This window comes from Glarea lozoyensis (assembly GCF_000409485.1).
Source record: "Glarea lozoyensis ATCC 20868 chromosome Unknown GLAREA4, whole genome shotgun sequence".
Lineage (NCBI taxonomy): Eukaryota > Fungi > Ascomycota > Leotiomycetes > Helotiales > Helotiaceae > Glarea > Glarea lozoyensis.
In genome coordinates, this window is record NW_007360999.1 from 904,242 (window position 1) to 931,429 (window position 27,188).

Sequence of the window (27,188 nt, forward strand, 5' to 3'; positions counted from 1 at the left end):
ATTTCACACCATGCACATCAAAGAGCGAAAGCTATTCTGAGTTCAAAAACTGCAAATCCAAACATTCCTAATACGAATCTACACTCTATAACTCATTCTCTAATTAGCACACATTGAAACCTAGGGAGGGCGTAGCTCGATGACCTGTTTAGAGTTCGCAGGGAAAAACACTTAGATGTTAAGCGAATCAGAGCTGGTACCTCAATTTATGATGACTCGGATCAATACTTGATCATTTCGGCGCATACTCGTCAATAACACTTATCGGCTTCTTGAACACACCAATGGGCTTATAGACCACATCATCCATACCAAATCCTTTCGGTCCACCAATTTCTAAACCCCGAGCGGTGCTTGTCCACTTTTCCGAAGCTGTAATACCAAGTACGATTACAAGAAGCCCGTAGCGATACTCAGGAGTGCCAATAGCTTCGCCATTCTGAGCATCAATTACACAAATGAGATCTGGCACGGAGGCAATAATCTGGACATAATTAGACTTTGAAGATGGCGCAGATGAGTGGTTGCTTACTTCCTCATGTCCATCCTCGCTTACCTCGATGGTAAGAATGTTCTCATTTTTGAACGGGATCTTCAGTTTCTTACCCGTTGCAATATCACCTGGATCTCCAGTTCCCGTCATATCCACGTTTTCAATAATGACCTCCCCGTACACATGACCCATTCTCAGAGTCCTTTCAACACCAGTAATCTTTCCTTTCCATAACACTTTAGCTGATTCTTCACCACCAACCTCATTGATGATAGACTCGGCTACTGTATCTATACTGTTCAGACTTCGAGAGAGCGCTACGGCACGACCTATGCGCCAGGAGAGCGATATCGTATGTTCGACAACCCATGATTTGGTATTAGCTCCAGTTATTGGACCCTTTGCGCATCCAACATGTGAGCCCATTTGACTGAGAGCGGCACGGAAGGCCCGCTCGACCATTAATTCGGATCGTGCTTTTGTCATGAACTTGTATTGTTAGCAGATTTAGAAAAAAAAGAATAGATCCTAGAGGAATAAATACCATTACGTTGCCATTTCCATCACAAATTGTTGAAGGCAAGAACACTGGTTTCGTTTCGAACACCACAGGTGTTGTCTGCCATGCCACGGGATATGCTCTGCCCATCCAGTCTCCATCAACACATGGAATATTCATGTTTGATGAGCCTCCTAATATCAAACCTTGAAGTCCATTGCCGCCTCCAATCTCTAGTGCAATTACGGCGTCGGGTTTTACTCCCATATACTTGTATAACTCAGTCTGAGCTTCCATCATTCTAGTCGTCGTCAATTCTTAAATTTAAAGAAAAGGAGGGAGAAAGCACTTACTCATCACCAGCCAGCTTCTCACTCCCTACAGTGGGTGATCCTTTGCCACCGCCACAGGCTACCAAGTCCTCATCTTTTAAATCGTCTGGAGATATGACCCGGACAACACTTCCCTTTCTCATGAGCTCGCGTAATCGAAGCATGTACTGATAAGGTGAGCCGCCACCACCAGTACCAAGTATGTAGCAGCCGATGGTTATCCACTGTAGATCTGTATCTGAGATAATCCATTCTCGACCTTCGAATTTGGGCTTATATGTCTGAATGTCAAAATCGGGAAGGTTGCTAGACTCATCGTTGGAAATATTATTCTGTTTACTTTCGGAAGACTTTTTTTGATACTCTTCCATATCGTCAATGGCAGCTTCTGAAGATGGTGGAATTGTTGATTGATCTCGAACATTTCTCGAGAAGTCAAAGTCTCCAACGGCTTTGATGATAAATCTTGACTTGTTTGCGATGTACTATGAAAGGTTAACTAGGACTCAAAATTGTTTTACAATAATGAAAAAGCTTACCTGTAATGGCAAATGATCCATCTCCACAACCTGTACGGTGTCTGCTTTTGCTCCATTATCCACAGCTTTCTTTATAGCTCGCTTAGAAACCTCTTCCATCACATGGGATGCGGACTTTGACTCTGTACTTTCCACCGTGTCGACAACACCACTTACTCGAGCTGTAGCAGCTCCGATAGCATTTGCAACGCCTGAGAACTCTGGCTTCACAACCTTACTCGCCCCAGTCAGTTCATTCGGTGCTATCACTGCACCTCCTCCAACTAGAAGCACAGGAATGTCGTCTGCCGAAGTTTTCATGGTATCGATAGCTCGCTCAAGCATCTTTTTGACCACTGCTTGGAAGCCAGAAAAATTCTTTTCCAGCCCAGCTTTAACAACAAGTGATCTGTCTCCAATCTCCAACTTTTCGTTTCCCAAGACTGTATAATCGGTTGCCGTGTGCACTTGACCCCCAAAAACAACTGCTTTCTCAGGTAGCTGATAGCCAACGCTATCGGGACCGATGGTCAACGACCCGTCAGCTCGAGGTCTAACTATGGAGCCCCCTCCAAGTCCAATGCTTCTCACATCAGGGTAGGAGAAGTTCGTTCTCACACCAGAAACCTCACTAAAAGCTGCAGCCTGGCGTGGGAAACCGTTTGCCAGAAGAAGCCCAACGTCTGTGGTTGTACCGCCAATATCCACAACCATCATAGCTTCTTTGATTTCATTCTGTGTTAGAAAAGCAGCTCCTCTCATACTGTTGGTCGGTCCACTCGAGAAAGTCCGAATGGGAAGTTTGGATGCCGCCGAAGCAAGTAGGATAGTGCCATCATTCTGGGTGATGAACACTGGACATTGAAGACTGAGGCGAGATATTGCACTCTGAAATGAATCAATTGTCTTCCTTGCAAAAGGAAGGATTGAAGCATTCAAGATTGCAGCGTTTTCTCTTTCCAAGAACCCAAGGTTTGCCACATCTTTCGAGACGACAACATCCGCCTCTGGTATCACTTGCTTGATGATAGCAGCAGCCTTCTCTTCTTGTTGATAAAGCACATCAACGGGACTGAAAACCCCATTCACCACCACACTTCTAATCCCCTTTTCCTTAATGACCTCAGCTTCTTTTCTGATCTGCTCCTCATTTATCTCAGAAATCAGACTGCCATCAACTTCCAGTCCTCCATCAACGAAACAGAAGTATGCACATAGCAACTCTCTGAGCTTCTTAGGCCAGTCCACACAAGGTGGTACACCACGAGAGAACGGTCCACATAACCTCACGACGGCGACCTTGGCAAGTCTCGCTTCGTCTTGTTCAACAACAGCATTGATGAAGTGCGTAGTTCCAATTGTAACACTCGCTACTTCTTTCGGGTCGATTTGGGATGAATTGAACATCGCTGTGAGCGCATTGTTGATTCCTAAAGAGGGGTTCGCTGTTGTAGATGCTTTGTGCCAGGCGATGATTCCTCGATCTGGCTCCGAAGAGCGGGTTGGGTCAAGAATGACTCCATCTGTGTTTGTTCTAATTCAATTGTCAGGATGAGGTCGTTACTCTTGCAAGCGAAATGAGAGCTCCTACCCGCCAACATCGATACCAATCCGGAGATTACGCTGCGTCATTTTTGATACCCTCGAGAATTGTTACAATTCAGGCTTGATATGCTTCGAAGTGTCTGGTTATTTTTGGCACGAACACAACATCTTGTTTCGAACCCAAATCATTACACAAGGATCAAAGGATCAATTCTCCTCGTGATAGTTTATACGGCGCCCACTAAAATTCAAGCTAAGGACGCGGTTACACCTCGCCGTCGCCATCTATCAGGAGATCGGGCAAGTCTCCCACTTATCCCACTTCCCCGATAGGCGAACTTCAGCCCTATTCGACGAGTGACGACCGAGAGCCCTGGATGTTCCAATGCAAAAAATAAGATTACTATATTAAGGGCTAACAATCATTAAGCCTGTATATTTAGTTTTGCCGAAAACCCTACCTGGTATGTATATTGTGAAACTTTAATTCAAACACTGGTGGCGCTGTTCTCAATGATATCTTTTGTACAGCTCGGTGAAAAAACGATTTTACTGCAACTCCGTAGGGCTTGTAATGAGATAGTGACTGAGATGTCGTGCATACCTTGTAATTCATATGAAGTGTCATGGTCAGATAAAGCCATGAATAGTTTATAATTTACGAATATCCCTAAATTATGACAAAACTCGCTTATGAAATGACCCCTTTGTTCTGGCACAGCCTTTTAGAAAAGCGTCTGACAGAAAGGCGTATGTCAGAAGGGCAACGAATATTTACACCCATTTATCAGCAAGAGAATTTATCGAACGGCAAGACCAATGACTTATAATATGATATTTATCAAGCTTATAACCGTCCTCAAAACAGAGACACCAACTAACCACAAGTCCTTCTAATTAAATCACCAAGAATGACATGAATATCAAATTCTGCTCTCATTATTGGTAGATGGAAATTACCACTGTATTAAAAAATCAGTAAAGTCAAAGATACAGGCATTGGAGAAAGTGAGAACTCACCAAGAAGTCACCGCCCTCAATGGTTCGGAAATGACCAGATGTTTCTTTTGTAGCGCCATCAATCTAGTTCAAAGTCAGATCGTACTTCGGAGAAAATTGAAATGAGGGGACTAACTGTTGTGACCAGGAAATCAACACTGTCGGCAATCGTAGTACTGGCCTCTTCCATACCGACCCTCTTGGCACCAGCATTTCCCATATCAGTCTGAACAAAACTACTAGACCATTAGCAAACCCACAGAGAATTAGAATAGAGCATACCCAGGGTCAAGCACGACCGAGATAAGACCGGGATGCTCTTGAGCAATCTTCTTGGTGAACCAATGTAAGAACAGCTTCGATGCGGAATAAGCAGCCATGGCGAATGGTCGAGACTCGATGCCACCAATGGAAGACATGGGTGAGCCGATTGAGATGAACTTTGGCTTCTCAGACTTCTCAAGCAATGGCAGAGTGGCTTGGAAAAGTAATAGTGGGCCGTAAGAGTTGACGGCGGTATGTTCTTTGACGGCCGCGAGAGGAACTGTTGCAACGGTAGAATAGTCGTTCAAAATACCGGCATTGGCGATCACCACATTTAGGTGAGCAATTGCGTAGTCGACTTGGAGAGATTTGATCGCAGTAGCAGGAGAGCCTTCGTCAAGACTATCGATCTTCACAATGATAAGTTTGCTGGAGGCTCCTTTGGGGAGGTCGTTGAGAGCCTTTGCGCTGGCGGAAGAAACATCGCGGACTGCTGCGATGACAATACTGTTTGGTCGGGCCAAATAAGCAGATACGAGACCCTTTCCAAGACCTAAAAGTAACAATATCAATTAAGTGTTACCACTTGTAATTTATCTCGCTTACCTCGATTGGCACCAGTGACAAGATAATTAGTGGTAGAAGACATGTTTTGGAGTATTTGGTTTAATCGAAAGAATAAAGTTTTTTTGAGATTGGTCAATAAATGTATGATGTTCTTGAAGATGTTGAAAATTTGTGAGCATTTGGGTCAATATATAGATCGCAGATTCAGATGTCAGAATATTGTCAGAAAATCGTGCGACACAACATTTATCATCACATCCCAAAACATCGTCGAATTATTAATATCGGTCAGAAGCTATTGGGAACAGACCTTTTACACTATGCTCATAACAGGTGTACTTCTTGCCGGCCCCCAATGTGTTTATAAGCAGCTTCTGTCAAAAGTGTTTTATTATTTTTGCTACCCAGATTGGACTTGGTTGCGAGTCAGCAGTTACCGACACTGTAACACAAGTTCTTTGAAACACCAGCGACATCCAATTTGGGATAGATGCTGTACCTCCCTCACCGTCGATACCTTGCCGTCGCCTACCTCGCCGTCGCTAACTCTGTTCTTCAAATTGATTCTTTTGAATAAGTTGGTTCTTTTGACTGGAATGAACGAATCTTTCTAATAACCTATGTCTTCGTAGACATATACACTGATTTGTTATCATTGTCTACCTATACATACAAGGTACTCTTGGAGATAGCTCTATATATCTTTTAGGTGACTCGGGAGTCTAGCTACTGCTAGAAATGTACCACCATTTCCGGGACCTAAGCTAGTAAGAGATTTTAGATAGAACCGTTCATAGAGATAAATCGGACTATCGAAGCTCTAATGGTACGTATCCCGGGAATTTAACAGGTAATCCAAACCTTATATCCGAAGTTGCAAAAAATACTTCTATGCAGTTTTGTTGCTACGCATTAACAATGAAAGGGCGCATCCTGGCAACTCCTTTTTGATGACCGTTGAATTACCGGCTTTCTTTCTAGAAGAAGAAGACCCATACGCAGACTCAGTATCTTGTGCTCCTCATTGACCGATATTTAGCTGGATATAGAGGCACACAAGATCAACGCTAGCTGATAGCCTAACGCTGCACACATTTGGTGCAAGAGATCTATTGTGATATCGCAACCGACACTGTCATAGTGCGAAAGCATAATAGAGATATATAAATCTGGTGGGCTGTGAGAAACCAAGTCTCACAAGCCCAATCTTTGGTTCCAACAAGAAGTACCGCGACGTGCAACTGGGCTCATGACTTCCCACAGACACAGGTGGATATGCAGGCACCACTAGGTGGTGGATGGACTTACGAACTGTCGCGGATAACAAATGATTTTCGTTGATTTGAGCGTCCATATTTTCCAAAAACCTGCGTGGCAAATGTTACAGAATCACTGCTTTCGCAGGAATAGAAACTTGTAGAGGTTGTAGAGTAGATGAGAGGAAGTGACAAATCAACGGCTCGAAGTCAGGATTTGTTTGATCGCTTCTCAAGCTTTCACTGCAATAGGTAACGCTTCTTTCGTTCTCCCAAGGCCCTCTTTCCCGTAGTAGTCCATGGGATACACATCATCATTGGATTTTGCCCAATCATCTTTTGCTCCTAACACAATCAAAGCTTCGTAGGGCGTAAGAAGTGGGCGAGGAAAGGCATATCCCCAGTCTATACTTAGACGAGGACATGCAACTTGCACCCAGCATTCAACATCCTCCATCATTGCTAACTTTCCTGGGAATATTTCGCTGAGCAGCAAGTTGATGAATGGAATGCCTTGTTCTTGTAGGTTCTTTTCGATCAATGCCATTGTGTGCGGGTTTCCCTGGCGACCCAAAGATCCGAGAATTAAACCCCATTTCTTCGCCGACTTTGCAGATTTGATAGCGTCTCTTCTCAAGGTGTGCATTTCTTTGTGGTCATACATTTCTCGTGTAAGCTTTCTCGAGTAAGGATCATACCGGTATGCTGGAATTGAGGGATTGTGAATCATGGCGCTCTCTAAATGGAATCTTCCGTCACCAAGGTATAGAATCATGTCGACTCCGTCAGTACTGAGACGTGGCGAAGTACATCCAAGAATTTCCCCTTTGCTCAGTGGCATAATCTGTGGTATCAGAACCTTGTATCCTGCCTTCTCAAGAGGTGCTCGGACTCCATGTAGAGTAGCGTTGAATTGGATAGTTCCCACCATTGCAATAGTTTTTCCGGATGGAAAGTTTTTCTCGAGGGTGGCTAACAGATGTGTCGTATCGATACTAATATCCACAAAAACGTACAGAGTCTTGATCTTCGTCACATCTACGGGAATAAGACATGAGTGCGCGTAATGTACAAGAAGATCGCACCCGAGAGCTCGTGCAGTGTAATCGTCTATGCAGCAGGCGCCGTAGGTGACATCGCCCATGATCAGGGTTTCGATTCCAGGACAGAATTGTGTAAGGATATCCGAAATGGTCGTCGCAAAAAGCAGCAGGCCTTCTGGCATTTGCAGGGCGACCTTTTTGGAACCATTAGTTCTGATGCGATGAACAGTCTTATGGATTTCGAAGGAGTAGTTGGGAGGAAGAAGGGCGATAGCTGCGTTCAGTTCCGCGTCGTTGAGTATTTCGGGAGGGACTTGATTCAATGTTCGTGGATTTCTTCTTGGTGTTGCGACTAAATCTTCACGTCAATATTTTGGCACTTTCTGCTATGTATGAAGAAATAACAAACCTTGTATGGCGCCGCTGTCTTCGATCGAGGTCGAGCCATTTTTGGACGCAGCTTCTGCTGCTTGTCGTCGCCCTACAAAACGCCTTTTGGGTTGTCTCTGGGCAGCAGACTCTTTGAACTTCTCTTCTACATCAACAGCGACCCCCAAGTCAACCTCGGCACGATCTTTCTCCATGGTGACTACGATAATTTGCTAGAGAAAAGTCTTGCTTCCCTCTTGTTTTGTATGCGAACAAATACCTGTTGTATTGATGTGATTTTTCTGACACCCCTCGCCCCACCCCCACTAGAAGACCTCGGGATGTAGTGGATCCACTTGCTGCATTCAACCAATCAACCCTGCTGCTGTGGCGTCGTTATACAATAACAGTCTCGAACTGGACTTCCTCTGTGATGAGAATATATTACCTCGAAAGAATGTATGCTGTCATCAATCTTCGAAACAACTCAATTAAAATCTTCCTGTCTATCGAAGGTTAATCTTCAAATATGAATCTACTAGTCTGCCGCTACGCCATTCGTCCCGGCATGCCGAGTCCAATTCTCGACCTAGAAGTAGCGAACGCTGTGGCTGATGGTAATGTATACAGATTAGTATGATCATTTTTGAGGGATTCTTTATTACTGATATCCACAATCTCACCCATTTCCCTCTGATTGATCAAGCGTTTTACTCACCAGTTTCCCGATAACTCTGACGTTCTTGATAAAAACAACGGCATGATGATGGGTTCGCTTGTCGAAGTGGATGAGCTTGAGATCACGGTGATTGTTGACAATGAGGTTGATGTGATGTCTGCCATTTCATCCGGCACAGTGGAAGACACTCGACGTTTTCCTGACATTGCTACTGGAGAATCGAAAGTGATGCAAGTCGGCGAATTGTCATTGAATGTCATGCCTATGGAGAGTATCTGTTGTGGTGCCCATGGTCTTTCGGTCCTAGTTGTATGAAGTTTATGATCAATCTATCTTGGGTCTCGTGCTAATCCTTTGCCGGAACAGACTGCCAATAGAGGAGGAATCAAACGCTCTTTACTCTTTGACACAGGCCCCGAAGAAGCTGTATGGGCTGAAAATGCGAAAAGACTCGGTATTGATTTTGGTTCCATAGACTTGATCCAACTCTCTCATTGGCATCGAGATCATTCGGGTATGTTGCATCCTTTCGTTACATTACAAACCAAACATCATCTCACCAGACTTTAGGTGGCATGTTAAAAGCTGTCCAAATGATAAGCAAAGCGAAGGAATCAGCTTCTGAGTCGCTTTCACCAGTTATTGTAGATCTTCACCCCGATCGACCAGAGTATCGAGGCTTCATGATAAAAGGCCAGCCAATTTCATTCCCAGCTGATCCAAGTTTTGCTGAGGTCAGAGCTGCTGGTGGTGCTGTTATGAAGAGCGCCGCTGCTCATACGGTACTGGACGATATGTTTTTGATTTCAGGATTTATCGAGTCAAGCAATGATTATGAGAATGGGTTGAGAGGTGGAATTCGCATTAGCAGTATAGAGAAGGGCTGGGAGAAGGATGAAGAAATGGCTGATGAGAGATTTCTCATGTGCAACGTGAAAGGTGCCATCTACGACCCTCCTTATGAAAACCACCCTAACTTCTATTATTTTAGGAAAAGGTATTGTGATGTTTACCGGATGTAGCCATCGAGGTGTTGTAAATGCCTCCAGAAATGCTGTAGATTCACTTGGAGGTTCTGTTCCATTATATGCTGTCCTTGGAGGGTATCATCTTGTCGGGAATACCCAATTACAAGTTGAAGAAACCATCAAGGATCTCAAGGCTTTGGACCCTAAGATACTTCTCCCAGGTCATTGTTCTGGATGGCGAGCAAAATATGAAATCGAAAAGCAAATGCCAGGACGTTTGGTTCCTTGTACAGTTGGAAGCAAGATCCGAATTTAGATCTTGTATATTACAATAGAAGTTTAAAATGATATGCTAGCCTGAAAACCACATAAATGCTTCAGTCCTACTTCGGATATGCCATGTAATCCCGAGTCCGGATCGCAGACTAGAAACCCAAGTCCAGAATCGGGGTCTATTGTGGAGACCCCACTAAAGGAACTGTTCCGCACCCCACCTTGATACCAATCACGTATCCTAGGTCGCATTGTACTAACTACAAGAGCACTCTATTTCTCATTTGAAGAAGTATCAATCCGAATCTCTCTTCAAAAACTCAACAAACCTTTCATAATGCCACTTCTAGGCCGTGACGCCGTCGCCCTCATCACAGCAAGCTCCGCGGGGTTAGGAGCTGCTACAGCTAAAGTACGTAGCTTCACCTCAATCACGTTCTTTTGCATCTCCATCCCCCAAATGATCAAGCATTTCACTAACCAGTCTCATCTCTCATCAGGCATTTGCAGCAAGTGGCATCCGCGTAATCATAAACTACAATTCCAGCGCCGATAAAGCCAAAGCTCTAGTCCAAGAACTCGAGACCTTACAACCTTCTTCTGCTCAAGACTCAACCCCAAGATTCCACATCATCCAAGCAGATGTGTCGAAGCGATCTGAGATTATACGACTAGTCGAGGAGAGTGCGGCGAAGATGGGGAGAATTGATGTTGTGGTGTCGAATCATGGTGTTAGACTTCCCTACCCTAAATTTACTTGATAGCACTAATTAAATATTGAATAGTGGACACGCATGCGCAATTTCCAAAATTTAGACGAGAACGTTGAGGAGAGTGATTGGGACACTTGTTTCAATTTCAACGTCAAAAGCCATCTATTCCTCTTCCATGCCGCAAAACCGCATCTTGAGAAGTCAGAAGGTTCATTCCTGAGTACCGCCTCACTTGCTGGTATTACTCCCGGTGGAAGCTCTCTAGTATGCCTCTTAAACCCATCCTTTACCAGTCCGCTGAAGAAAAACAATTAACACATCGACAGGCATATTCCGTAACCAAAGCCGCACAAATCCATCTCGTAAAAGGCCTAGCCAAAACTTCCGGACCGAAAATTCGTGTAAATGCGGTATCACCGGGACTGATGCTAACTGTATGTATTTCTTCTTTCCACGAAACCATACTAACAGCGAACAGGAATGGGGTAAAAATTTCCCGCAATCCAAGATTGACAATAACATCGCAAATAGTGTATTGAAAAGACTGGCGTCTGTTGAGGTGAGTAACGAAAGCTAGACTCGGAGATGTAGAGAGCTAATGTGGGGATTTGGTAGGATGTCGCTAATATGATATTATGCATATCAAACTCCTCTTCGCAAACAGGAACGAATACTGTCATCGAAGCAGGCCGCACACTCTCTTGATTGAATATGAGCATTTTTCAATGAATATACTCAAACACACCGTAGGAGCTTCTGAGTGAAAACCTGCGCTCAAGTTTTAAGCTCGAATTGCGGGAACGGAAATAGACATTTGCAGCCCCAACAGCTGAGTGGGGTTTATTACTGAGGAACGTTTATTGCACGTGAGAGAATTAGCATGTGAGAGTGCTGAATTAAGTTGCGAGCAAATGACAGATAATAATTGCAGACCACTAGCTAGCACGTATAAATCTCGCACAACTAGAACATGGCTGATGATGATCCAAATAATCTAAACCTATGCTACCCAAACTAGTACACAATTTTCCAAGATCAATGAAATTGATCCTCAGTCACACCTGCTCCCATCGCACTGGTACTACTCACACCCCCCGTGACCATCTTCAGCAACTCATCCGCATAATTCGCACCACTCCATTTCTGATGCTTAACCACATCCACACCGCCCTCCATTTCCGGCTCCTGAACCAACTCTCCATACGCTCTCATACCCTGCTTACTGTACGCCTTGGCGAACTGATCACTGATCAACGCCGTCGTGTGAAGACCTGCAAGCGTGATGAATTGCCAGCAGTAACCCAGTTTACTGAGGCGTTGGATGTAAGTTTCTTGTTCTGCACGTGGCATGGCGGATTTCCAGTTGAAGGATGGGGAGAGATTGTACGCTAATTTCTGTTCTGGCCAGACGGCGTGGACGCCCTTGGCGAATTGTTCTGCCTGTTTGAAATCTGGGAGTTTGGACTCCATCCAGATGGCATCAGCGTAGGGTGCGTAGGCAATGGCGCGGTTGATGGCACATTCGCAGCCGCCCTGGAGTCTGTAATAGCCCTCTCGGGTACGTGGAGAATCCCAATCCCATGGGATGTCGACACCTGTGATTCCTCGGGCGATGGCGCGGGCTTCGGTGTTGGACTTTCCTTTTACGGATGTGAGAAATTGGGTAGAGAGTTCCTTCTTGTTCATGAATGTTCCGGAAGAGATAGTGGATAGCACGGCGTCGTTGAATAGAGAGAGACCGGCTTGTTTCGTCCACTCGTCTTCGATTGCTTGGAGCTCAGGCCCTGATTTTCCGGCTTGTTCAGCTGCGAGCATCAAGGTAGCCAATGGTTGTAGGGACGGATTTGTTGAGCCTAGAATGTAGGGATGATCTCTTGGGTCAATAGTCGTAGTGATGAGAGTTGCTGCTTCAGCATCTGTTCGAGCAACTGCCAGAAGGTCGGAGCCTATACATCGGGTTAAAATAGGGGTTGAGGAGACTCAGGGAGATACGTACCCATTATATCGGCCTGGGCTCTAATAGCCACCAAGCGATTGATGTGTTCACTAATAGGCACCAAAACCTTTCCTGCCATATGCCCGCACTTCTTAGTTCCTGGCGCCTGATCCTCGATATGTATACCAGCGGCTCCTTTCTCTACGAATAGCTTAGTCAATTTCATGACAGCTGTCAATCCACCATGACCAGTATCCGCATCTGCGATGATTGGGCGTAGGTAATCAACGTTCTGAAGCTTCGCCCGATCAGACTTTGATTTGGTCATTATCCTTTCCTCGCGCTGTTTACGGTCATGGAAGAGTTGTGCCATGAAGAGATGTGCCACCTTATTTGGGACAGTGGTCTGGGATCAATTAGCACGTGCTGGTAGCAGAGGAACGCATCGAATACTAACATATGGATAATCTGCTAGATCTGGCCCTGGTTCATCGGAGGAAGAGGCTGTGGAGGACGACTGCCACCCAGAAACATATACAGTGTCGAGATACTTGGCCATCTGTGTCAACATCGTGGGTTCGAGACATCCATATGTATAGCTTGCGTCACCATTCTGATATGCTGTTAGCAAATTTCAATCATCGCTACGCAGAAGAAGATATACCTTGAATCTACCCTCCAGAATACTCCAAAGCTTCTTTGACTGCACATTACTTGGGTAATCAATCTTCAGATTTCCCCTCTTTGCAACAATCTGCTCGGCCGTGAACGGTCTCTTAGTATATCTCCATCTCGAATCCGACCACCACTTCTTCACTGCCGCGACCTCCTCCAAGTAAATCTGCTCCTCTTTGCTCGGGTCTACAGAGACACCGGCCATTTTGTTTGCTGCCATGTTGAAGTAGGTTGGAATGTACAGTCCAATGTCTCCCTTGCTCTGACGTATATCTCAAAGTAGCTCGGCGTACTTGGCACTTATCTCTAGCTGAATATTGAAAAAGAGCAAAGAAAGGGTGGAATATGAGTCCTCCAAATACTGACTCAGCGCGTTCAAAAATAGTTCACCTCTCAAGAATCGACAACCAAAACACCTTTCCGTCTGGGAAGTGATTACCTCTTAAACCCCCTCCAACGGCAACGGTGCCCTCGATTGCGGAGCCGGCGCACCTAGCTCATGGTCAATCCCAGACATCATTGGCTGATTCAGCGCAACATGCTCACGTAGCTCAGCTATCATTTCTCATGACCGAGGATGTTCGTTCCCAAGCGTCCTCAGGTGCCGGAAGCAGGAGAATTGGCGGGTATGAAAACCACCGTTGGTCGTCTCGGCTCAACGGATGCTTGGCCGTGATTGGCTGACGTGTACCCCACATTCTCCGGATTCTGGGAACCCCCCGATCGTCATACAAGTACAGAAAGTCACGACTTGGTGGTGTGTTAAAGAGGAATTGCTATATACATTGATGAATAGTAGCTATAAGAGGTTCTTGCACCAGAAATTGAGCATAATTGGCTTTCAATTGTCATTATTCTATCAATTTCTCGAGCACATTTCACATGTCTTATATTCCCGAAGCACACCCCAGCACCAGGCAATGGCATGTGAAGTTCTCTATCAAATAATTTTGAAAACACCTGACAAAGAGGAGCAAAGGAGCTGAGATCACGGTCCAATAGTCATACAGGACGAACAATGGAAACGACACTACTTGTACTCGATGCATCCGCGGTGCGAACAGCCTCGGCATACACCCATACGATGTCACGAGTCAAACTACGGCATCAACCGAGAATCCGGGGTTATCATAATTCCCCCGATCGGTTATCGTCATCTAGATTCAAATTTCCTCATCTGTTTAGTCAGTATTCTTCTAGACATCAGGTCTCAAAGACCTTAAAAAGCAACACAGTGCGACAATCAAGTAGAAACCATGCGGGTGTAGGTTAAAGCACAGTCAATTGATCGGAGCCCTAAAAGGCTTGCTGGAGGTATATACCACTGTAAACACAGTAGATGTTTAAACGTAGTCCCCAGATACCCCCAAGCATGCTACGAATGTATGTAACCCCAACCGTCCGTCTAGTATACACCTATATGACCCTTGCTCTCGAGAGCATGTAAAGCGCAGACCAAAAAACGCCCCTCCTCTTTGCAATGCCAAATGGCTGATTTTGGTTGTAATAGTGTTCCTCCGCGAAATATCGTATGACGAAAAAGAATAACAAGGCATTCCTCGAAAATCGGGAAGAACAAACTCCAAAGTTTTGTCGAGTCCAAAGACACAAGTCTATAGTGGTATCGGGAAAGAAGTGAAAATCGTTAAATGCAGCCGTAAAAGTGCGTTGTGGCAACCCCGTTCTCGGAGTATGGCCTCGCAACCACAAACTCGTTTCGAGGCGTTAGGGCCTATGGCGACGGGAGTTCGGGGATAGCATGGACTCCGTTTGTAGCACGAGCATATTGCTCCCATGGCGTCAATGTACCCAAGGCTCGTTGCATATGCTCATTCATGAACTGTAAACCGAAGACATAACTGGCGTTAACCCATCCGAAACTAGTAAGATGTTAGTCAGACATTCCTTGCTTGAAGCAGGCGGAGCGCTCACCCTTCTTTTGCCACTCCTTTGAAATCAAGACCTTGGTTTCCATACTCTGCATCAACCCGATGAGGAGCAATCACGTGCGTAACATCATATTTCTCAACCACAACACCGTTGAAATCGACAAAGGCCTTCGTCATCATGAAAAGCCATCTGTATGCGAGCCTCGATACCTCCTCGTGATAACCATATCTGTCCAGGGCAGTCCAGGCTAGCATTTGCTGAGGAGCCCAGCCGTATGGGTAATCCCACTGCCGGTTCGGCCTTTCGAGTCCAATCTCTCCACGGGACTCTTTGGTACCAGACACGAGACCGCCCAGAACCTCGAACTTTGGAAGTGCGTCATTGACAAGACGAGCGGCTTGACTGGGTGTTGCAACACCTGACCACATTGACCAGAAAGTTGTACATGTTTCGTATGTGCACTGTTCCTTTTTAACGGTGTCATAGTCAAAAAACATACCCTTCTTTTCATTCCACATATACTTATCCATGGCCATCTTGCGGCGCTTAGCCTTACGATCCCACATTGAAGATGTTTCGATGTGATTAGGCACCATCTCGCCAACACAGAACTCCTCGGGAATTTCAAGCTTGTTACCGAAAAATCTCTGGATGGCTTTGGCAATGTCCTTCTCATATTTATAGAGTAAAGAATTGAGATCGATTGTGGCCAAGTTCGCGCACACTCTCTCTAGTCGGTATGATGTGTCATGGCCGGATTCTCGTACAGCTCGGTCATGAAGAAAGTACTCGTCGAGTTCAGGTTCGTGGACCTTACCATGGTTATATGCTTGGACAAACTCGTCGAAAGTCATGTTGTTCTTCTTCGCGTATGGCTCCAAAATGTGGGTGAAGTGAGTTGCTTCGGTCTCTGGTGGTACTCCCAAGCCTTGAGGACGGTATCGGGAGAGTCCTGTGGCTGGATCATAACGTGGGTGGGCCATCCATACACTATTATACTCTTTAATTGCCGCTAGGATTGCGGTTCGCAGAAATTCCTTGGCTCCAGGGTCATGAGCCTGAATCTCATCGTAAACTCTCATCGCCATATCAGTGAGAAAAGGTGGCTGAGACCTGCAGAGGTAATAGGATCGTGTAGCGTTGAGAATTTTCCCATAATGCTTGATGCAGAAGCAAAAATGCTCGACCATAGATTTGGCCAAGTGTACCTTTCCATTGGCTATCAGACCCAATGACTCCATATAGCTGTCCCATCCATACAATTCATTGAAACGGCCTCCGGGAACGACAAATGGTTTGCCTTTCAATGTCTTCTCCCCAGTGACAGGGTCGACTGTTTCATCCATCGCGATCGCAAGAAGACCTGGCTTTGCATTCATGTCTCGAACTTTCTCCGGGGTAATCTCTTTTGGCAACCAGCATACCTCAAGTCGGATCTCAGGCCTGTCCTTTGCAACCTTGGTGTAATAGGCATGTTGCTCGGGAGCTCCAACTGGTACATAAATTCGGGGCATGGGGTCGTCCGTCCAATCTTTGGGATCTTTCCCGGCAATTTCAATAACCGAACCATCTATTACCCTTGTGAGGCCACTCCAGAATGAATCCTTGATTAATCGTGCGAGACGATTTGTAGGATTCTCGTTCAACCGCGACTCGTCCAGAATGATCTGATTCCGTCCGTGGTCCTTGGCTAGATGAAGTTCCTGTAGCAGATTGGAAAGCATATATGTGCCGCGAATATCAAATCGGTTGATGCCATTAGATCCCACGGTTCCGAGCGAGAGTACCTGTATTCGAGTGGTCAATCAACCACTCCTTGCGTTTTCCGACAGTGGTATCTTACCTTCGGGCCTGTATCTTCGATGGTAATCTGCCAATTGTTGTCCGTATCTTCTTGCTTTGCGAGGTGGGCGAGGGTAGAGTCCACATTTACCAAGAATCTCCGAGGGTATAAACTGACCTCATCTGCAATGACTGTTAGCGACTTTGCAAGCCTTGGAAGGCTGTAAACGTACCGTGAGATCCGCGGCGCTGAGGTTTTCGTGGCTCGAAGGTAATGTCAGGAATGGCTCGCGTGTTCTAAAGTTGCGTCAGCCTCTGGAATTGGCTCCAAGCGTAAAATTGCAACGACTGACAGTTGAGTATGTACGGGTCCGAAAGTGGTTGCTACCATTCTTGTAAACAGCATCATTCCCGTAGTATATTTCAGGCGCGCTGAAAGGGTCAATGTCAATAGATGATCGTGGCTTCAATGGCGAGCTCATGCTTTGGTGGTCGTTATAGGAAAAGTCTGCAATCGATATTTTGAAGTTCGGTTGTCGCTTTGTTGTTGGTCTGCTGCAATGTCGAGCCGTACTGCCCAGACAGCTCCGTCTTGCTCACTTGAGACACTGGCCACAGATTGTCTGCTCAGAGATGAGGTGTCTGCCACGATACTGGCGGTGAATGTTGTGGAACTTTTCGGAAGCAGACCCGATGTAATGGCGGTCTGTTCGAGGGTTGTAACAGAAAAGATGAGGTTTGTGAAGCGAAGTTGGGGTGGCAGGACAATGTGCGAATATGTTTCGAGTGTGGGATGAAAGAATCTTTGGGTTTGGAGGGGTGGGGAGAAAGCCCTTCGAGGGGCAGAATTGCGGAGGAAGCTGCAATAAGCGGACCTGATGAGGTCGTCCGTCACGATCTTGTTTCTTTCTATCGATAAGAACGGAGTGGGGCGGCGAACAAACATGACCCCGAGACGGACGAGCTTTCACTTTGACTTTGTTCCAACCTCGCCATCCTCGATCATGGATCGTCATTGTCTTTCTCATCGGATTTGCTTTGGCCAGCGCTTCGATCAATGCCACCAATTGCTCTTTTCTCACGGTTAAAGATCATGAAATACTTACATAGCTACCCCATCATCCCACGTCCGGCGTCGATTCCACACCGCAGCCTCATGTTATTGTGTAACGCGACTTCAACACCTCCACGCTTTCGACTTTAGACCGCCCGAGGAGCTAGAACAACCTGGAAATCATGTACAGAGTAGTTTTGTCAGCTCAGCGCGTCTCGTTTCTTGAGATCTCGTCCCAAGCCGCAACCAATAATACGCAATCAATCTCGACCTTGTCGCCGAATGTCGAGGTCAGCATGCATAAAGGGTTTGCCGACTCCAGATTCCCTTTGATCATCGCCATCAATCTGTCATGTGCATAAACTCCGCCTTTGGGCGAACACAACTGGTTGTAAGGTCGCGGAGTCGCGGGGGCGGTGAAGCTGTTAAGCCTTCGAAGAAATTGGTCTTTGGACTCCGAGTCGGATGCATTTTTCAAGAACAGTCCGTCGCCGCCCCGTCGGAAAAAGGAAAACCCCAATGTGTTCGCCACCCACAACCAGCTTCAGACGACAGGTGTCGGCAGCAGCCAATAATGCAGCAAATCGCGCCCTTAACATAACCACCACCACGAGCCCAGCGACACGGTTAAGCGAAGTATGCGGATTGTTCTCTGCGCGAACTGATGCATCCGGACTCGTGAAGATTGGAAGGCTCGTCGACGCCTGCTTTCCATGATTTTCTGGGACACCGAATCCATATCAGGGTCCATCTCATATAACTGCTTCGGATGCAGTGCTACCCTCGGGATGAGGTTCCCTATGCCGAGTTCTGCAGCGCTTTATTAGAAGTACATTGCTGGCATCTGCCTCTGGCTATGACTGGTCAATGGAATGGTAGCCACGTGTTACACGACATCAACGGACTGTCACCTGTCGCCTGCTTTTCGAAAACAACATGTTCGATAGCGTAGTCCTCCGCATATGTTGAGTAACCTGAGTACCTAGGAGCCTCTCAAATACCATACCGACCTTCGAAATATCGGCTTTGACCGCCGCCTGCACGTTTCAGCTATGGGTTGACATTGTTCTATGTCCACCATGAGCCGATATACTTGCTCGCTTCTTTTCTTCAAAATGGGCGCCTGTCGCTCAACCCTGATACGACATCATCTGGATGACATTTCTTGGATACTTCTGAAGCAAGCATTTGTGGTCTTGTCTTCTGCAAGCGATTATTGCCACATGAGTTTCATAGGCTCCGAGAGTGTGTCTTTTCATGGAACAGCAATTCGGTGTATCTACAGCCACTAGGCGAACAACATTGTGTGGACCGTAACTACGTGCGGCTTTTACGAAGGACAGTAGATGGATTGTTGTCTATTGCTTCTCCAAAGCTTGCGCATGCTGTGGAGAAGAACTGGATGAAATTGGACAGACGCCTAGAGATACCACATAATTTTCTGTAAAGTTCTCATATTACCGGAACCTAGACATCTCCACGGCAATAACAGTTCGCCAATCTCCCGAATGATCTTACCCCAATTTGCTTGGAGTTCTTCCACTTCGGGTTGCGTAATTGAACCTTGCTTTCCCTGCTAACTCGTACCCGATAATACGAGCGTTAGTCACGTTGGGAAGCTCCCTGTCTTCTTCTCATAGTTCACTACTAGATATCTAGGTATGTTAACGAGAAGCACCACTTTTATTGTAGGACGGGCGAAAAGTTCAATTTTCTGCGCGGTACACATTTTGTAACAAGGGCTCGGCCTGTGGATTCCGATTCATCGACCCGACAACATCTTTACCTCGATTTTTACCACATAGCTACCGCTCTACCAACTCGGCAAGGCATGGCTTACGGCGACTCCAGCCATAGATCAGCGCGGCTACTCGGTTTGTATAACTACCACCAATGCTAGGTGTATACCTTATCTCCTAACGCCACAACAGCACCACTTCCTTCGGTCGTTATCATGATAATATTTATTGGTGTTCGCACGCCGCTCCTTCATCAGGAAATATTAGATTATTTCAAAATTTCCGATTGGCGCCTACAGTAACAAGTGTCAACTGGCGTGCTGGTTATTGATGGCTTGTTAAGAATGGGTTATCTTATATCAAGGCTGTAGATGGCACCACATCGCAGCTCAAGCAGCATTGTAGTGGCGCTCTATGAAGCTGTTAATACTTTGAAGTTTGAGCATGGATATATCTCACAGCACGAATGTGTTGCTCTGCATCCTTGGGGTATGTCATCCACAGGCCCACCTGTAGGTAACCTCTTACTTATCGTAAAAGTCAACAATCCTGGTAGCCTGTGATCTACTTGCCGCCTTCCATGCCCACGAGCTCGACACTTCTATTGTTGGATCATTGTCAAAGCTACAACTGCACGTGTGCGTGCTTTGGTCTCTACACCTTTAGAAGACTTGCTTGAGCAGTGCTCGAGGCATGAGGCTTTGTTTACTACTTCGACACAAGACAACTGTCAGGCTTGTCGGCTCTATCAGTATGTGTTTTTCCAGGCTTTCGTCCAAATAGTCTGGACTTTTCGACTTGAGTACAGAGTGTTGGGCACCCCGAGAAACAGTGCCGTAAGTCCAAGTGCACTTGTCAGTTTTTCCAGTCTTGTTTGGACTTGGGCCCTCTTCGATGCTTCAAGTTCAACGCCGTCGTCGTGCTAAGAAACGCTAGAGGAGATTTCCCGGACGACGTCGTGAGCGCCAGCTAGCTTGCAGAATCTAGCCAGGAACACGAAACTTGTGCATACACCGTCGCTCGATAATTCGATGGAAAACCGGCCGTGAGAAAGGCGTCCTCGCTATCGAAATTCAACGCACGACTTAGATGGCGAATCCGTAGAGGGCGACCACTGACGGATATCTTGATTATCGACATGCATCCAGAGGCGAATCGTGGGAGCTCGCTTGAGCCTGAATGGGCACGAGCTGATCTCCACCAGATCTGTGTAGCGTACGATTCTCGTGTGCGTCTTCAACGCCGCATCCGGAGCTAACAGCCTGTTGATCTGCGCTAGCCAGGGTACGGTCCAGGGCCCGAATACCCAGGTCCCAACGTTTTCATCGTCGACCGCGGGCAAACATCGTTCGTCGGGTTCCACCAGTACTAAATACGTTTTTTTCTTCTCCTTAAGGTTCTTCGTTTATTATCTTTTTTCTGACGAGAATATCTGGTGCCGTTTGCGTACCATCAGCAGCTGTCTCTCGTGCACACGTTCGTGCCGGACGCCTTGCTGCTTCCAATACCACGGTAGTTGTGTGGTAGCGAGGGGAGTACTGTTAGTGTACCAGCACCTCCCGTCTGATTCTCGTGGACGCCCAACACCAACAGTTGAGACCCTCTTGCCGCTTCCAGTAGCAGTGGCTGGGTTGAGGATAAGGAATACAAATAATTTGCGGGCACGGTAGATATCCAAAGCAGCCTTATCTGGGGTGGTCTGAACCAAACAAGTGCGCAGCCGGTTCATGACTGCTGTACAGAGGGTGCTGTCTCCATATTCACAACATCTCTAGGATACTACGGCCCTACAAGGATATTCCGCAGCGCTTTGGGGGGCCGTCCTCCCTAGAGGAGTACCTGGAGTCGTAGACGCTATCGTCCTCGACGGCTCTGCTGCGTTGCATCACCGCACTACCCAACTGATTATTGATATATTAGTTTGGTGCAGTCAGTCTGCATTTATGGCTCTGTAGATCGGATTTGTTGATCCCATTTGCAGGAGCACCCTCTGGATAGCATTTAACCGCTATTGTTGTTCCAATTATCACTGCCTTAATATATCCTCTTTACAGTTTGCCATGTTGGTGTATGGGTCACTGAAAGCGGATTCGCGATATCGATGTTGCGTCCTGCAGCTGTCGAAGGGCAATAATGGCTTGCATCTGCAATGCAACACCGGATAATCAGATCGAGGGTCTCCTTTGGGGACTTGGGACATGCTGATCGTCGTCGAAATCGCTCTTTTGATCTCCGTTTACTATCTCAACCATAAAAACCATGCGCTGTCAAATTATTTCCAAGTATGTCAACTGGCGGTTGCCGTCTTGGCTGTCTAAACAATCCGCCGGTCGGAGGTTTTCAGGTGATGGGTACCGTAACATCATTCTTGTTTAATATTCCGAAGAGGCAAGCCGCCTCTTCAAGTGCGAACTCTCTCAGATTCTCAGTCGTCATCTCCCCACTACTTCGCGCTTGAGCGCAAGTAGGGTAGCTACCGACTTTCTTGCTTCGGGAGCTAGTAGCAGCGTGCATTCACGCTCCTCCCGTCGCAAGCTATACTCGTTCCGTGGAAAAGCCACCAATTAGCTCAGATTGCGGGCTTTTTTAGGTGACTACTGTAGTCAGAAATAGCACTTGCGGTGAATTTTGTTGACCAAGATTGAGTTAGCGCGCTAGCACTCTTGGTAAATCGGAACTACTGTGGACGCCCAAATTTTATATCTCCCGCGACGAGAGATCGTGCTCCATTTAGTTAGCTCCATAAGAACAAGACTCAAAAGCTCCTAGTGTCTGAGAATGATGTCAGACAAGACTGCCAGACAGTGCTCGACTGGCCTAAAGTATGCCTCGCACTAGTTTGCTCCGCTGCGGACCGCACTGATTTCCCCGAGACAACAACGAGACGTCCTTTTTATTTTCATCGTTCACACTACTATTTACCGGTACGCAGTACAGTTTTCTCTGCTCCTGTTTTTCGAGGATGGCCGTACGCGACCACAATTGACGCAAACGTCTGTGCTCTACGCCAGATGCAAGATTCATCTGCACCACGTTGCTATGACTGTAGTTGACCATGTATCCCATATTTTCGAAGAGCCCCACTCCCATCTACATTGCAGAGTCGTTATCCGGCTGAATGTCATTCGAGCTGTTACCGGCTCTACATCCACATCCAAAAGCATTGCTACAGTGGTATTGTTTTCTGCTAGTTTTATCGAATTTTTGATAATCTTTGCAAATACCTCATAGCTTGTAGCAAGCGCTGTGCTCGACCACCTAGGTGGATCTCCGACATAGTTCGCTCACTCTCGAGCTTGCTTTGGCCCCATTAGTTTCAGACTACTTCAAAGTACAAGTTTTTTTCTGGCACGGCTTCAGGTGGTTCTTACTGTGCTAGCCTACGCCGTGCCTGGCTTCTGCACCTTCAATCAGTAGTGGCCTCCAAGTTCCTGGGTGGCACCCTACTACCTGGTAAGGTATCTTACTCACCCGATGAATAGTCTAGAATCACTGCAGCTACCGCATGTAGTGGCTCCCGATGTGGATGCATGAGCATACTATTGTTGGCATCTCTTGCTTGGTGGACTAAGGCGCGGGATCCCCAAAGCCTCTCTTTAATATCAAAAGAGAAGCCTCCCTGTGTTTTCTTGTCAGGCCTCGTCTTCTAAATCCCTCTTTTTGGCTGTGCCTCACTTCTCTCACTCAAACCTTCCTTCGTTTTTACACTTCAGTTTACAATCTCTCATTGTTGATCTTATACATACTACACTCACTACTTGCAAGTCATTCGAGTAGTCCAGCTCGATTATCTACAAAATGAACGCCCTCAAGGGGTTCATCAAACCCGCGAAGAAGGCTTCAAAATCAGATAAAAATGGAAAGAAGTCCAACGCCGCTCCTATGGAGCTAGATACCACGCCTCCAATGACATCCAATTCTACGCCCTTACCGAGCAACTTGGGCTCTCCAGCAGCATCGATATTTCCCCATGGTGATTTTCGAAACGCCCCAGCCAATAGTATCTTGGATATTAAGAGCGATGTCATGGTCAACTGGCTTCAACAACAGCAGATGGAGAAGATGTGGTCGAGAGGAATGCCTGGTGAAGGTGTTGTGTTGAAGAAAGCGCGCAGCGATTTTACATTTGCTCCCAATACCTTGAAAATGCAGTCAAATTTCGTTGACATGGTAGAGGCTTTGAACGTTCGAGTATGTACAAATCCTACCATGACTTTCATTTTCTTTTGCTAACCCATTTGTAGGCTGCTATGACCGTCACAACCCGAATTATCAAGATCTTCCTCTCCCATCACACAGCCGACTACGTACCGCTATCCAACGGTTTGCGCCTACAGGTCTTACCTTCAATGGACCACCTCCCACGATGCCAGAAACATCACTTCGCAGCTTTCATCGCAGACCAGCAGATAATGGTCGTCTGGGATGATGAACCAAAAAACCTACTCAACCGAGCCTCGGGTATTGAGGCATCTCTTATGAAGATGATCTGGGGTGGAGGAGAAGATGAGATGTTAGACGAGAAAGCCAAAGCAAGCGTCAACGTATCAACCGTCGATCTAGGAGAAGACGGCATGCCACCAGGCGATTTGGAGGAGGCTCTCATTCCAGAGAACCGACCTACGAATCTTCTCAATCCAATTCTAGTTGGCCTAACCCTAACGTTGCTTATTGCTGCGTTAGGGATGGGATGGAGAGCATTAGCTCAAGAAGTCGCTATTGACGGATCATACACTCGGTTAGCACTGATCGTTGTAACACCCTGCCAGATCTTCGTCTCGTTGTTCTTCATGCAGATCGTCATTGTCAATATTGCGCAAATCATCGGTCCAATCAGTCAGCTGAACACGAATTCAAAATTCTATTCGGGAATCGCACCTCCTCGGTACCGCAGCATTGGTCCTCTTCCGCACGTTACCATCCAAATGCCCGTCTACAAAGAAGGTCTCCAAGGTGTCATTCAGCCAACAGTCATCTCACTCAAAGCTGCCATCTCCACTTATGAAATGCAGGGCGGCTCTGCCAATATCTTCATCAATGACGATGGTATGCAACTCATTCCCGAAGAAGAAGCACAAGGCCGCCGCGACTTTTACGAGGAGCACAACATCGGTTGGGTCGCACGTCCTGGACACAACCCGAAACCCGAAGGTGACGAAAAGGCCTTCCTGCGACGTGGAAAGTTCAAGAAAGCGTCCAACATGAACTACGCCTTGATGGTTAGCAACAAAGTAGAGGACAAACTCACGATGATCCAACGCTCTGCCAACTGGACTCAAGAGGACGAGTACAGTGCCTACGATCAATGCCTTGCCGAAGTCTTGACCGAAGAGGAGGGCCGTGCTTGGGCTGAGGGCAATATCCGTGTGGGAGACTATATCTTACTAATCGATTCCGATACCCGTGTTCCAGTTGACTGTTTGCTTGACGCGGCTAATGAGATGGAGCAGTCACCCGAAGTGGGTATCTTGCAGTATTCTTCTGGTGTCATGCAGGTTACCGACAGCTTCTTCGAAAATGGGTAAGTCTCGCTTGCAAATTTTACTTGGCATACTTTTACTAATAGGCGATCAGTGTAACATTCTTCACCAACTTGATCTATACAGCTATTCGTTACACAGTCGCAAACGGAGACGTATCTCCTTTTGTTGGTCATAATGCTATTCTCCGATGGTCCGCTCTCCAGTCCGTATCGTTCGAAGACGAGGATGGATACGAAAAGTTCTGGTCCGAGTCTCACGTCTCAGAGGATTTCGATATGTCCCTTCGCCTCCAGGTTTCCGGCTACACTATTAGACTTGGTTCTTACACCGGCGATGGATTCAAAGAAGGTGTCTCCTTGACTGTTTACGACGAGTTGAACAGATGGGAGAAATATGCCTACGGTTGCAACGAGCTACTGTTCCATCCTTTCCGTCTCTGGGTCACTCGTGGTCCAGTTACTCCACTGTGTCGCAGATTCTTGTCTTCCAACATTCGCTTCACGTCCAAAATCACGATAATGGCTTATATCGGTACCTACTACGCTATCGGAGCTGCTTGGATTTTGACTGTTGCAAATTACTTCCTCATGGGTTGGTTTGCCGGATACCTTGACAAATACTACCTCGACTCGTTCAAGGTTTATTTCTCCTTGATTATTGTCTTCAGTGCCCTCGGAAACATTGCTCTCGCCGTTCTCCGGTATCGTCTGTCCGAGCGTTCGCTCTTCGGTGCTCGTAAGTCCTACCATCTCATCCTCTAAATATATTTTCAGCGTGCTAACACCAACCTCACAGTCATCGAGAACTTCAAGTGGCTTCTCCTTCTCACCGTCTTCCTGGGTGGAATCTCTCTCCACGTCTCCCAGTCGCTTCTGTGCCATTTCTTCGAAATCAACATGACATGGGGCGCCACCGCCAAGGAAGTTGAGAACATTTCTTTCTTCGAAGAAGTTCCACGACTCCTCAAGCGCTTCAAGTTCACCTTTGTCTTCTGCTTCAGCATGACCGCCATGATGATCGTCTGCGCCATCGCCGTTCCATGGGAATGGCAAATCAAGGATTTCGTCGCCATCTATCCTCTCTGCACCATCGTCGTTAGCCATTTCTTCCTCCCCGTCGCGCTCAACCCAGCGTTGATGATGTTCACCTGGTAGTGGACCAAAACTACCTGTCGATATTACTACGCTTTTCTTTTATTCTAGACACTCTTTTAGATTTCATTTTTGGGGGCATCATTTCATGAAAAATTTAATGGGACGAACACTGATACCCCCGAACCACGATCATTACACTTTAGGCACATATACACTGGGAAATAGGACAGGGAACATAATTTATTTTGGTAATTATCTTTGTTGATGGACAACATATATGGGATGGGCAGGAACTTATAGAATGGGGATGTTGGCGCTTGGGATTTGAGAATTGCCGGTCACTTTGGCTGAGACGTTCGTTTTCTTATATACGTACACTGGTTTATATATACATATCGAATCTTCAACGACGTGGGAGATGATTAATGTTGATATTTTAATTCTCTAAAACAATACGCATTGTGACTGAGTGTGATAGAAAGGTTACTTGATCCTAACGAACTAAAAGCATGGCTGGTATGTAGTAGATCTTTTAGACCCCAGATAGTTCTGGAGTGTCTTAAGGTTAGTTTATCAGTGATAGCTTGGGGCATTTCTTATTTCCTACATATTTGATGAGCCTTGCCGGCAGTGTGCTGCTACGAAGTGGCAGGGAAAGTTATCAATTATGAGGGGAAGAGCAGCTAAAGGCGAGGACCGCCTTAATGAGGCGGCCTCATCATTCCGAGCTATTTTGGGTACGCAATGGAATTTGCCCCAGGCGCTTTTGCGTCGAGAGGCTCTAGTATGCGGCTGGGTCTAATCACATTGGGCCGCATATGCAGAGCGGCTGGCTGGAAAGCAATCGACATATATTACATCAAGCCTGCTGAAAAGTTACTTGTGTGCCAGATCTGCTTCCTTGAGAGACATTCTTCCTCATTACGCACCAAAAGCCGAGCGCCTAAACGAAACCCCTTGCGAAACGAAAATTTATCCTTCAGAAACCCTAAGAAATCCCGCGATGCCTAGCACATG

At 46.5% G+C, this 27,188-nt stretch overlaps 8 protein-coding genes across 8 annotated transcripts; 3 read left to right on the forward strand and 5 right to left on the reverse strand.

The window, feature by feature from the left end:
• Window positions 1–232: 232 nt before the first annotated feature.
• On the reverse strand, window positions 233–3,474 carry GLAREA_09657 (Actin-like ATPase; the record flags this gene model as incomplete). The annotated part of the gene is made up of 6 exons (XM_008086253.1): window positions 233–484; window positions 533–982; window positions 1,038–1,293; window positions 1,346–1,809; window positions 1,864–3,376; window positions 3,434–3,474. 6 exons carry the CDS (start codon window positions 3,472–3,474, stop codon window positions 233–235), a joined length of 2,976 nt encoding a protein of 991 aa, XP_008084444.1.
• Window positions 3,475–4,343: 869 nt separating this feature from the next.
• On the reverse strand, window positions 4,344–5,299 carry GLAREA_09658 (NAD(P)-binding Rossmann-fold containing protein; the record flags this gene model as incomplete). Its single annotated transcript, XM_008086254.1, has 5 exons — window positions 4,344–4,349; window positions 4,408–4,470; window positions 4,523–4,622; window positions 4,669–5,203; window positions 5,257–5,299. 5 exons carry the CDS (start codon window positions 5,297–5,299, stop codon window positions 4,344–4,346), a joined length of 747 nt encoding a protein of 248 aa, XP_008084445.1.
• Window positions 5,300–6,705: 1,406 nt separating this feature from the next.
• GLAREA_09659 (uncharacterized protein) lies at window positions 6,706–8,100 on the reverse strand (the record flags this gene model as incomplete). The annotated part of the gene is made up of 2 exons (XM_008086255.1): window positions 6,706–7,868; window positions 7,926–8,100. 2 exons carry the CDS (start codon window positions 8,098–8,100, stop codon window positions 6,706–6,708), a joined length of 1,338 nt encoding a protein of 445 aa, XP_008084446.1.
• A 314-nt stretch (window positions 8,101–8,414) lies between these two features.
• GLAREA_09660 (Metallo-hydrolase/oxidoreductase) lies at window positions 8,415–9,848 on the forward strand (the record flags this gene model as incomplete). Its single annotated transcript, XM_008086256.1, has 5 exons — window positions 8,415–8,519; window positions 8,607–8,873; window positions 8,931–9,078; window positions 9,135–9,503; window positions 9,556–9,848. 5 exons carry the CDS (start codon window positions 8,415–8,417, stop codon window positions 9,846–9,848), a joined length of 1,182 nt encoding a protein of 393 aa, XP_008084447.1.
• Window positions 9,849–10,142: 294 nt separating this feature from the next.
• GLAREA_09661 (NAD(P)-binding Rossmann-fold containing protein) lies at window positions 10,143–11,223 on the forward strand (the record flags this gene model as incomplete). Its single annotated transcript, XM_008086257.1, has 6 exons — window positions 10,143–10,217; window positions 10,306–10,536; window positions 10,591–10,782; window positions 10,845–10,952; window positions 10,997–11,077; window positions 11,134–11,223. 6 exons carry the CDS (start codon window positions 10,143–10,145, stop codon window positions 11,221–11,223), a joined length of 777 nt encoding a protein of 258 aa, XP_008084448.1.
• Window positions 11,224–11,553: 330 nt separating this feature from the next.
• On the reverse strand, window positions 11,554–13,349 carry GLAREA_09662 (Phosphoenolpyruvate/pyruvate; the record flags this gene model as incomplete). Its single annotated transcript, XM_008086258.1, has 4 exons — window positions 11,554–12,464; window positions 12,515–12,860; window positions 12,912–13,067; window positions 13,119–13,349. 4 exons carry the CDS (start codon window positions 13,347–13,349, stop codon window positions 11,554–11,556), a joined length of 1,644 nt encoding a protein of 547 aa, XP_008084449.1.
• Window positions 13,350–14,861: 1,512 nt separating this feature from the next.
• GLAREA_09663 (Six-hairpin glycosidase) lies at window positions 14,862–17,283 on the reverse strand (the record flags this gene model as incomplete). Its single annotated transcript, XM_008086259.1, has 5 exons — window positions 14,862–15,009; window positions 15,062–16,806; window positions 16,863–16,984; window positions 17,035–17,098; window positions 17,155–17,283. The coding sequence occupies 5 exons, from the start codon at window positions 17,281–17,283 to the stop codon at window positions 14,862–14,864; spliced, it is 2,208 nt and encodes a 735-aa protein (XP_008084450.1).
• Window positions 17,284–23,392: 6,109 nt separating this feature from the next.
• On the forward strand, window positions 23,393–26,231 carry GLAREA_09664 (Nucleotide-diphospho-sugar transferase; the record flags this gene model as incomplete). The annotated part of the gene is made up of 4 exons (XM_008086260.1): window positions 23,393–23,785; window positions 23,839–25,115; window positions 25,169–25,812; window positions 25,873–26,231. The coding sequence occupies 4 exons, from the start codon at window positions 23,393–23,395 to the stop codon at window positions 26,229–26,231; spliced, it is 2,673 nt and encodes an 890-aa protein (XP_008084451.1).
• Between the last annotated feature and the right edge of the window lie 957 nt (window positions 26,232–27,188).